Source organism: Palaemon carinicauda, chromosome 9, assembly GCF_036898095.1.
Source record: "Palaemon carinicauda isolate YSFRI2023 chromosome 9, ASM3689809v2, whole genome shotgun sequence".
In the NCBI taxonomy this organism is placed as follows: Eukaryota; Metazoa; Arthropoda; class Malacostraca; order Decapoda; family Palaemonidae; genus Palaemon; species Palaemon carinicauda.
In genome coordinates, this window is record NC_090733.1 from 152297239 (window position 1) to 152309738 (window position 12500).

Genomic DNA, 12500 nt, shown 5'->3' on the forward strand with positions numbered 1-12500 from the left:
ACTAGCATTACTGAGTTTCTTTTGTATACTTCGATACGCATAGGAAAGGATTTATCGTTCATTTCCCATTTGGACTTCAATTGAAGGCCTGTCAGGATGAGCGTATACAATAAGTGTAAAGAAAGCAAGAAGTTGAGATTTCCTTGAGAGTATTAATTATATATATATATATATATATATATAAAATATATATGTGTATATATATATACACATAAATATATATATATATATATATGTGTGTATATGTGTGTATATATATATATATATATATATGTATATGATAAATTTTTGCACATATAAACGTGTTTCTTTCATATTTCAAATAAGCCATATATATTAATACATAAGTCTGGATTCTCTTAACGACCTCGGGATCAGAGCCCCAGGCGGAACCGCCCAAAGACTATGATATCGGACCGGCGGGGATTTGAACCCTCGTCCAGGATATTTGTATGCCAGTGACCATACCACTCAGCCACTGGCATACAGATATCTTGGACGAGGGTTCAAATCCCCGCCGGTCCGATATCATAGTCCGATATCATAGTCTTTGGGCGGTTCCGCCTGGGGCTCTGATCCCGAGGTCGTTAAGAGAATCCAGACTTTAATGTATTAATATGTATGGCTTATTTGAAATATATATATGTATATATATATATATATATAGAGAGAGAGAGAGAGAGAGAGAGAGAGAGAGAGATATTTATATACACACACATATATATATATATATATATGTGTGTGTGTGTGTGTGTGTAAGGGTTAACTTAGAAGCTTAAAACCCGAATGCATTACATGCATACCTTAAGTTTTGAGAGAGAGAGAGAGAGAGAGAGAGAGTGAGAGAGAGAGAGAGAGAGAGAAAATGCGTTGTGCTCGTAAATGTGTTTATGTATGCATATATGAATACAGTATATGTAAAGATGATATAAAGTTATAGCTATGAATACCAGACTTTATATCGAACACCTTTGAATGCAATTTGTGAAAATGTTTATGTTCGGCGAAAATAAGCTTTCTGTATAGCAGTGTCTATAAGAAGGGGAATAAAGTTAACAAATTAGTTTTGGTTAAGTACTTTATTTAGAAATGGATTATTATTATTATTATTATTATTATTATTATTATTATTATCAGTAGTAGTAGTAGTAGTAGTAGTAGTAGTAGTAGTAGTAGTAGTTGGAAAATCTGGATGCTATAAGCTCAGGAGGCCCAACTGGGAAAATAGCCCAGTGAGGAAAGGAAACAAGGAAAAATAAAATATTTCAAGAACAGTAACAACATTAAGAAAAATATTTCCTATATAAAATATAAAAACTTTAACAGAAACAAGAGTAAGAAAAATGAGATAGAATAGTGTGCCCGAGTGTACCCTCAAGCAAGAGAACTCTAATCCAAGACAGAGGAAGACCATGGTACAGAGGCTATGGCAGTATCCAAGAATAGAGAACAATGATTTGATTTTGGAATGTCCTCCTAGAAGAGCTGCTTACCATAGCTAAAGAGTCTCTTCTACCCTACCAAGAGGAAAGTAGCCACTGGACAATTACAGTGCGGTAGTTAACCCTTTGGGTGAAGAAGAATTGTTGGATAATCTCAGTGTTGGCAGGTGCATGAGGATAGATGAGAATCTGTAAAGAATGGGCCAGACTATTCGGTGTATGTGTAGGCAAAGGGAAAATGAACCGTAACCAGAGAAAAGCATCTAATATAGTAGTAGTAGTTTTTATGGTAATAGTTTTAGGAGTGATTGTCATCGTAATAATATTTAAAGATGTCCAATATCATTTAGTTTTAGAATATACTTTCTTTGAACTTAGCCGAAAAACACACAAAATATTAACTCAATAATTACATAGTTTAAAGCATTTGCATAGAATAATTAGTATGAGCTTTTAAATCAATTAAACTTTCAAACATTTGGATTTCAAAACACCTTAGAAATGGGGAACTTGAAGAGGAAATCCATTCGAGTCTTTTTAAAATAACAACAAATACATAAAACTTTTAATTAAGTTCTAAACTTTGGTTAAAACATTACAGAATTAACTTCTAAACTTTGGTAAAACATTAACAGAATTAAGTTCCAAACTTTGGTAAAACATCAACTAGATTAGTTTTGTTCAGAGTCTAAACTTTTCCCGAATTAGAAATCACCAAAGAAACTATTTCTTTACCCATTTTATGTAAGCGTCTCTCTCTCTCTCTCTCCTCTCTCTCTCTCTCTCTCTCTCTTATATATATATATATATATTATATATAAGAACACTGAATTGAGTTTTGAAAAAGAAACAATAACCTTTCATATCATATAGTTCAAAATCTCACCCCTAGAGTACTTGCCAGCCAAGGACCATACTATTGTATATTCACCCAAAGTTTTCCGATTTCATTTTTAGTATTTTAAGACTTATTTGAAGCTTACTACAACTCGATATGATTAAGTAATACGGTGAATACGGTTTTATCTTTTTCATTCATTTCCTTCCCTACCGTATGCTCCATTTCACGAATGACTCTTCAATAATAGTTTTGTGATTTCGTTCCCTTCAGCAATTTCCTGTCTGTTTGCTTCATGTGTTTTCGTGTGATTCCCTGTACAGGATTGTTCAACAAACATCCAGAAATAGAGTTTTATATAGATCGTGTTTTTTTTTTTGTTTTTTTTTTCATGTTGGGGTGAACGACTGAGTGACTTTATTGAAAGAGTTTGGAGTCGTTGGAGCGTAAGATCAGATGCATTTGTATATATATATATATATATATATATATAAGTGTACGTGTCTGGTATATCAGTTTCTTGAAACCGGGTTCGATTCCCCGGTCGGCCAGAAGCTATTATCTTTGAGTTGATTCCCCATTGGGTCTGTGATCCCGAGGTAGAGAGAATCCAGATATTACGAGGTTTATAATATATGGCTTATTTGAATATATATAGATTTAGCACAGATACGCAGAGATTTAGTTTGAAGCTTTGATGTGATTCCATATGTATAACATGAAACTGTTCCCTTTAGCGACTTTTTACTGCATTTATTCACTTCCCAAGATGAATATGAATTAAGTTTGCAACTCACATTAGTCAACCAAACTAAGAAAAAAAAAAAGAGAGAGAGAGAGAGAGAGGAGAGAGAGAGAGAGAGAGAGTTAGTTAGTTTGGCCCAGTTACTATGTAATAATTAAAATTCATCTATATATTCAGTGGTAATTTTTCGTTTAGAAAAGTAGATTTTTTAATACAGATAATCTTTAATTGAACTTCAAAAACATTATGAACATTATGAATAAATATCCATCTAAACATCATTGATTTATTTTATTTTTACTTTGATATGATTTAAACTCGATATAAAGCAAACAAATATTTTCATATATTATCAATGGATAGTTATGTTTTCTAAAATGTCCCTCACTGATTAAAGTTCTCCATTTAGTTTTATAGGAGAAATCTTATTTCACAATCAGAGTTCATCTGGAGGTGAATGATCTCTTTTCCGTTAGGATTCTCATTTTGCAATTATGATGGACATTTATAGTGAAAAAGCAAAAATAAGGTAACTTCCTTATTTTAGAATGGAGTAGAAAATCTGTTCACGCTTCAAAATTCTTTATTCTTATTTTGCCACACAACATTGAAGATTTACTCTTACGCAGGTTTAAAGACAAAGTTTTTTAAATGTCCACCTCCAGTGTGTTCTCGGAATTCTCTTGCTTGAGGGTACACTCGGGCACTCGATTTTGTTATTTCTCTTCCTCAGTTTTTTCAAGTTTTTAGATTTTATATATGAAACAATTATTTAAATATTGTTACTGTTCATAAAATATTTTAGTTTAACTTTTCATTACTTCTCTCGTATTATTTTTTTTTATTTCCTTATTTTCTTTTCTCACTGGGCTTATAGCATCCTGCTTTCCCAACTAGGGTTGTAGTTAGACAGGGCACATTTTCATCCTAATGGCTGTGTTAACTAACAGAATATACGATATTGGATTGAAAGAAATCTCAGTGAACTTCCTGAGATGCCCATTTGTACGTATCGTGTCACGGAATGGTGTGCATTATCAAGAGTTAGGATCATGGGTCCTTACTTTTTCAAAGAAAACAATCGTGCCGGTACCGTGACTTCAGACCGTTATTTGACAATGATATATGAGTTTTTTATGCCTACTCTACAAGATATGGACCTACACCATGACGATGTGTAGTTTTATGAAGAAGGGGTCAACAGCCCACATTGGTGGTTGCATTTCAATGGTATTCCTGGGAGATGTCTTTCCCAGACGACTGATTTCCCTGAGAGGGGACTTGACCTGACCTGACCCCCGCCTGATTTGACCCCCTTTGATTATTTACTGTTTAGGTTATCTCAAATCCCTGGTTTATAACGGCCGTGGAAGACCCTGGAAGACCTACAAAATGCTATTTGAACCGAAGTACCCAATATACCGCTCAACATGCTAGAAAGAGTAGAATAAAACTTCCGAAACATTCTGAATCAGTGTATTGACAATGGGGGTGAACATTTAAAAAGTATTTTTTTCAAAAGCTGTGTAAAAGTAAATCTCCCATGTTGTGTGATAGGCATAAAATACGAATAAAGAATGGTGGAACTGGAGCAGTTTTTTTTTTTTTTACTTCATTCACAAATAAAAAAGTTACTATGCCTCACCCTATATGTTAAGGGAATTCGGAACCGTAGGTACATACCCTCATTCATACATAAATTTATACATATACAGTATGTATATACTATATGTATATATATATATATATATATATATACTGTATATATATATATATATATATATACCTGGTTTATATTTGTTGTATATAAATGATACTATTCCCCCTGTTCATTCATCGCAATTGTCTTTTACTATAAATAAAAACGGTATAATTTTCATTCATAGTTTTCCAACACTATTCTTTATCGTCCATAAATACTATTAATTCCTCAATAGCAATACTAAAGAACCAACTTTATTCCTTTATTCACACCAGGAAGATGTGTCACAAGGACTGTCACGTCTACTTCACAATAGGCAAAAACACCTGGGACTTTTATGAACAAATAAAACAGTGAGGCAAAGTCACAGGTGGTTTTTTTTTTTTTTTTTTTTTTTTTTTTTTTTTGTATAGTAATATTTCTCCTGCTGTTTTTATACCAAACATTTATCTTTATTTGTGTGACATTGTGTACATGTGAGTAAAATTGATGGGACATTTTTCATGTTTCGCTTGTTTTATTTGTTCCTGACATATTTGTAGTATTTGGCAACTTTTTTTTTAATTTTTTGATAAACGGAATAATCATTTTCACGTTATATTTAAGATTGAATTAATTTTTTTATATTGATTTGGTTTAAATATATATTTCATCTAATCATACCTTTTTTTTTAATATTCAATAACCTTTCTTTCCATTTAGATATCGTTTTAGGTGAAATGGCTTTAGATGCAGTTCATAGAAATGATTTACAACTAGTTGTATTTTATATTATTTCATGTCGAACTTTCGTAAGTCAAGGAAGTGACACTAGTATTCTTAACCTTATTACCTCCTAAAAAGAAAGTGATTTAGATTATTTGAATATATAATTATTTATTCATTCTTTTGTTCTTAAAAGAGATTATGCATAAAGATATATGTGTATTTTTTTTTAAGATTCCGCCAAACATGGACCTTTTGATGGCCAGACAATAGTCAGAATTTGGGAGAAAGATTATTGTAACTTCAGTGGAAAATGGGTCATATTTTGTGATGGCCTACTGGAAGCGTCCGTTTCTAAGGATCGCCGGACTGTGGTTCGAGTCTCGCTCAAACTCGACAGTTTCTTGCAATGTCTGCAACCTCACCATCCTTGTTAGCTAAGGATGGGGGCTTTAGGGAAGCCTATAGGTCTACCTGCTGAGTCATCAGCAGGCATTGCTTGGCCCTCCTGGATCATATCTTGGGTGGAAAGATGATAGTCTCTAGGGCATTGTCCTACTATCCAGAGCATTATCACTGTCCCTTGCCGCTGCCATTCATGAGCGGCCTTTAAAGCTTTTAAAGGGAAGGGACGTCAGCTTACCCAACCTTGACTCGCTTCTTATTGAAGTATTTTTCTTCTTTCAGACTATTGGATAACAACCATTTGTCGGGTCTCTTAACTGGATCGCTTCCGGACAGCCTACACGAATTATCCTTAGAGGATAATTTCTTCAGCAATGTACCGCCCTCCGTCTCCTTGCTGCATAGTTTGCAAGTGCTGTAAGTATTTGGAAGTACTGAGAGAAATATTTTTTTTATTTTCATTTGAATTTTAGTCTTCGCTTTAGTTATGTATTTTTATTTGAGCTTTTGTAGATTACCAAGCAGTTGCTGTAGTAGGTATTGGTCCTTTATATTGCTCTGATTTCACTAGAGATGCCCAATATTGATCTGAGAAATACTTTCGTAAACTCAATGTTTGATTCGAGTAAATATATTTTTAACCATGAAATTAACAATGTCGTAATATCAATAGAGTATATTTAGTTGTTTATAAACTTCAGGATTAACGCCTATATTGAAATATTTATAATTTTATATAAGAAAGATAGATTTATGAGATTTTCATTTCTTTTCCAGTAATCTGGCCCGAAATAAAATTTCAACCTTACGAGGAAGTGACTTCAATGGCTTACATAACCTTCTATCGCTGTAAGTATTTTATTTTAATTTAATTTTTTACGTTTCATTTACAGTAATATAACTATAGTTTTAGTATTTTACTCCATAAATTCCATTTCGACTGTTATCTATTATTAAATATGAAAAGATCTTAATCCAAACACTAAATATAGATATAGCATTTGGTTAGGAATTTTTTTTTTTTGATAGCTGGAATTAATTTTTTTACCATATACATCTAATCTGTTTTTATGAGCAGTCTATATTTTTAACCTCAATAAAACGTTACTGAATATTGCAATAAACTCTTATTTTGTTTAGTATTATAGTCAGAAAAATAGAAGCTTAACTCGTCATATTAATCATTATTTTTTCTGAACATTTTTATTTTCAACATAACTATTTATTTTAATACAAATATTTTTCAAATAATTCTCTATTTATTAATATAGTGTAACTCTTCTTACATATCATTATTTTTTCTGAAAATGTTCATTTTTAACATAATTATTTGTTTGCATACGAATGTCCAATAATTCGCTATTAGTAGATAGTGTAATTCTTATTATTAATCATGATTTTTTATTTTTTATTTTCAACATAACTATTCATCTAAATTCAAATATCCAGTAATTTTCTATTTATAGATATAGTATAACTCTTATTATTGATCATGAATTTTTTTTTTCAACATAACTATTTATTTTAATACAAATATCTAATAATTATTTATAGATGTATTGTAATTTTTATTATTAATCATGATTTTTTCATTTTTATTTTCATCATACCTATTTATTCAAATACAAATGTCCATTAATTCTCTATTTATAGATATAGTAAACTTATTATTGATCATTTATTTTTCATTTTTTATTTTCAACAAATATCTAATATCTAATAATTATTTATAGATATAGTCTAGTTGTTATTATTAATCATGATTTGTTATTTTTTTTATTTTCAACATACCTATTTATTCAACTACAAAATGTCCAGTAATTCTCTATTTATAGATATAGTATAATTACTATCATTTCCCTATTATAGATCCCTTCACCAAAACGACATCGTGACAGTTGACCCAGCGTCACTCGCACCCTTGACCCAGCTGCAAGTTCTGTAAGGATACTCTCTAATTTACTTCTTTAGTTTAAACTAATTTGTTATCAAATGAACTTAAACTAATTTGTTATCAAATGAATTTAAACTAATTTGTTATCAAATGAATTTAAACTAATTTGTTATCAAATGAATTTAAACTAATTTGTTATCAAATAAACTTAAACTAATTTGTTATCAAAGGAATTTAAACTAATTTGTTATCAAATGAATTTAAACTAATTTGTTATCAAATGAACTTAAAGTAATTTGTTATCAAATGAACTTCAACTAATTTGTTATCAAATGAACTTAAACTAATTTGTTATCAAATGAACTTAAACTAATTTGTTATCAAATGAACCTAAACTAATTTGTTATCAAATGAACTTAAACTAATTTTTTATCAAATGAACTAGTATTTTTTCCTATATTCATTATATATACCTAAACAAACTATATCTTAATGTGCCTATTCAATTCCATACTTCCATTAAGGTTGTACAATGCAAATTGTTGAAAACTGATAGCAGTCTCCTTTTTATTTTATCAATATAGTTATCTCGAGCAAATAATAACACAAGTTTGATTTAACTAAATTTAATAGAAACTCTACAGCATTACCACTAAAATGACAAATGGTATATCTCATTTTACATCTATTAAAGTTGTTTATCTATGCAGTCATACATGATTTCAGTTATTTATACAGTAATACATAAATGTATTCAGTACATACATTATTTCCACTTGAAATATACGCCTAAGATTGTTGTTCATTCTTAGAAGCAGTCCCAGTTGCTCGTGAGGAGAATTGTCTTTTTAATAGAAAGCCCAAATATCATTCCTCCTCTTTATTTTCATTGGTAGTTTTCAGGGACATTAGACGCCTTTAACGGGCTCCTGAAACAAACAGGAATGTTTCTCAGTGCTAAATAATTCTGTAATGGTTTCCCCAGATATAAATATTAAATGCATGCTAGACCTGACCGCAGAATGCTTAAAGGCATTAGATTATTGTTATTATTATTATTATTATTATTATTATTATTATTATTATTATTATTATTGTTATTGTTATTATTATTATTATTATTATTATTATTATTATTATTATTATTATTATTATTATTATTACCAGCTAAGCTACGACCCTAGTTGGAAAAGCAAGATGCGATAAGCCCAAAGGCTCCTACAAGGAAAAATAGCCCCGTGAGAAAAGGAAATAAGGAAATAAACAATGTATATAATTAGTAATGAATAATTAGAATATTTGAAAAACATTAACAAAATTAAAACTGATATTTCATATATAAACTATAAAAAGACTTATGTTAGCCTGTTCAACATAAAAACATTTACTGCAAGTTTGAACTTATGAAGTTCTACTGATTCAACTACCCAATTAGGAATATCATTCCACAACTTGGTCACAGATGGAATAAAACTTGTAGAATACTGTGTAGTCTTGAGCCTCATGATGGAGAAGGCCTGACTATTAGAATGAAATTATTATTATTATTATTATTATTATTATTATTATTGGTTGGTAGGCTACAACCCTATTTGGAAAAGTAGGATGTTATAAGCCCAGTCACCCCAACAGGGAAAATAGCCCAGTGATGAAAGGAAACAAGAAAATAAATTATTTTAAGAATAGTAACAACATTGAAATAAATATTTCCTATATAAACTATAAATACTTTAACAAAACAAGAGGAAGAGAAATTAGATAGAATAATGTGCCCGTGTGTACCCACAAGCAAGAGAGCTCTAACCCAAGACAGTGGAAGACCATTGGTACAGAGGCTATGGTACTACCCAAGACTGGAGAACAATGGTTTGATTTTGGAATGGCCTTCTCCTAGAAGAGCTGCTTACCATAGCTAAAGAGTCTCTTCTACCCTTACCTAGAGGAAAGTGGCCATTGAATAATGACAGTGCAGTAATCCCTTGTGTGATAAAGAATTATTTGGTAATTATAGTGTTGTCAGGTGGTGAGGACAGAGTATATGAGACTATTCGGTGTATGTGTAGACAAAGGGAAAATGAACCGTAACCAGAGAGTAGTATCTCAACGGGTGGCTGGTGCCCTGGCCAACCTACTGCCTATTAGGAATATCATTCCACAACTTGGTCACAGCTGGAATAAAACTTCTAGAATACTGTGTAATATTGAGTCTCATGATGGAGAAGGCCTGACTATTATTATTATTATTATTATTATTATTATTATTATTGATTGGTAAGCTACAACCCTATTTGGAAAAGCAGGATGCTATAAGCCCAGGAACCCCAACAGGGAAATTAACCCAGTAAGGAAAGGAAACAAGGAAAAAGGGGATATTTTAAGAACAGGTAACAACATTAAAATAAATATCTCCTTTATAAACTATGAATACTTTAATAAAACAAGAGGAACAGAAATAAAATAGAATAGTGTGCCCTAGTGTACCCTCAAGCAAGAGAACTCTAACCCAAGACAGTGGAAGACTATGGTACAGAGGCTATGGCACTACCCAAGACTAGAGAACAATGGTTTGATTTTGGAATGCCCTTCTCCTATAAGAGCTACTTACCATAGCTAAAGAGTATTTATACGTACACAACGTCCAGATCTCTTGCAGACGCGCAAACACGCCTGCACACACACACACACACACGCACACACACAAGCTGACATCGGATCTTAGGTTTATCCTCCGACTGGCAGTGCAACCAGAGGAAACCATCGCAGACACATTGGTTTTGTGTAAATAATGCTAAGCTCTTATCCTCTACAGAGACCTAACGGGGAACAACTTGGTCGAGATTCCCCAGGCCATCCTCCACTGCTCGACCTTAAAGCGCCTGTAAGTAGGACGTGATCAATTGCTTCCTTGGGCCATTTGTTTGTTTGTGTTATGTTCAAGAATCTCGAGTTGATGTATGTGGCCGCCTCGTCTGACATTTTAGCTTTCTGGTCGGGCGAAATTGAGGGGCTCCTTTTCTCTTGTCTTTTCTGAATTGACTTGATAACTTAGTTATGATTATCTAAATAGATTTTACGTTTATTTCTATAAAATCCATCTTAAAATAACATTATTTTATTCTGTATAAAATTTAAAATTTATCTTGAAATAACTTTATTTTATTCTGTATAGCATAAATTTTGTTAGTGCTTGTTTAGTCGAATTTTATAGTTTGATCTTTTTACTTAGAGTGATGAGCTTTTAAAACTTTCAGATAGTTAATTGAAATAATAATTGTAGATTTGTGTGAGCTGTGAATTAATTCCTCTTGGTTATATATTTTTTCTTGTACAAAATAGAAATAAAGTTTATTGTATCTTTTGAAAAAAAATGAAAAAGGTAATTCAGTATTTAAAAGTAATCTCCTAATTTAGGTTCATCTAACATAAAAGTTACATAACGAATTCTAAATGTTCATCATCTTCACTCTAAACATGTATATTTTCCCAAGAGATGTCATTAATATTTTTCCTAGTAATATCATAAGAGTTACTGGTTTATTTATCTTTTTTGCAGTTTTTTTATTTGATAATATAGTTTTTCAAGGCCGAGAGATACGGCAAAAGGTAAATACATCAAAATTCAACTGTATTACTATACACATTTTTCTTAATTAACTATTCCCGTATACTTCACGCTGTAATGCTTACAAAACTATTATATATGTATGTTTCCGGACACATCACGTCAGTAGTTGCAAACAAATTAAACAAATACAAAGTTCTCTGACAGCTGGAAAACAAACCGCCGCCATTTTGAGTTCCTGGAAAGCCATTAAAGCCGCCATTACCGATGATCCATTTCGTTCCAGTCATTCACCTTCGGCCTCCTTTCCTTCGCAGGTTGTTGGGAGAAAATCAGCTGACCTACATCGGAGAGAAGTCCCTGAAGGGCCTGACGGAGCTTCAGCAGGTCGCCCTGCAGGGGAACCCCCTCCTGACGGTCCATCATCTGGCCTTCGCTGAACTTCCGTCTTTGACGAAGCTGTAAGTCTCCTGCTTTTTGTTGCCCTTTTATCCTACGCTTGACTGGAAGTGTGTCAAGGGAAGATCTTTAAGGGCATGATGGAAGGTTTAGATAATATCATGTATGTGCATATGCTCTGTGTGTGTGCGCATATATATATATATATATATATAAATATATATATATATATATATATATATAAATATATATATATATATATATATACACATACACATGCATATGCAGTATGCGTGTGCGTGTGTGTGTGTATATATATATATATATATATATTTATATATATATAGATATATATACATATATATATATGTGTGTGTATACAATAGATGTATCTATGTATATATATATATATATATATAGGTATGTGTGTGTGTTTCAATGTCTATGTGCATATATGTAGGTCTGCTTACCCTTTTATGGAGAATCAAACATACTGCTTTTTAAGCCATAAGTTCTTTTTCCGTAAATTAGTTCCAGATAATTCTATTCTGGATATGAAATAATGCTTTGAAATTAAGTTTAAATATATACTGTAATTTCTTATGGACATACCTGTGTTATAAGAGTAGACAGCATTGGAAAATATTTTCATTACGACCAGACAATTTACATATAACGAAATGGTATAGAAATTATTGTAATGTAAAATAAGGAATTATCTAACATAGGGTAAACTGTGAAATATATTACCAGATCTCTTGTATGTAAGATGTAGATAAACTAGATAAAGAAATTATTATGACCATCA

General features: G+C 31.5%; 1 protein-coding gene across 1 annotated transcript in view; it reads left to right on the forward strand.

Annotated features, from left to right (window-relative positions):
* LOC137646704 (thyrotropin receptor-like) overlaps positions 1–12500 on the forward strand; it is a 68662-nt gene that overhangs the window by 14257 nt on the left and 41905 nt on the right. The window contains exons 4-8 of the mRNA XM_068379811.1: positions 6120–6254; positions 6615–6686; positions 7707–7778; positions 10541–10609; positions 11611–11754. Of these exons, the coding sequence (XP_068235912.1) occupies positions 6120–6254; positions 6615–6686; positions 7707–7778; positions 10541–10609; positions 11611–11754 (492 nt within the window). The remainder of the gene's footprint in view (positions 1–6119; positions 6255–6614; positions 6687–7706; positions 7779–10540; positions 10610–11610; positions 11755–12500) is intronic.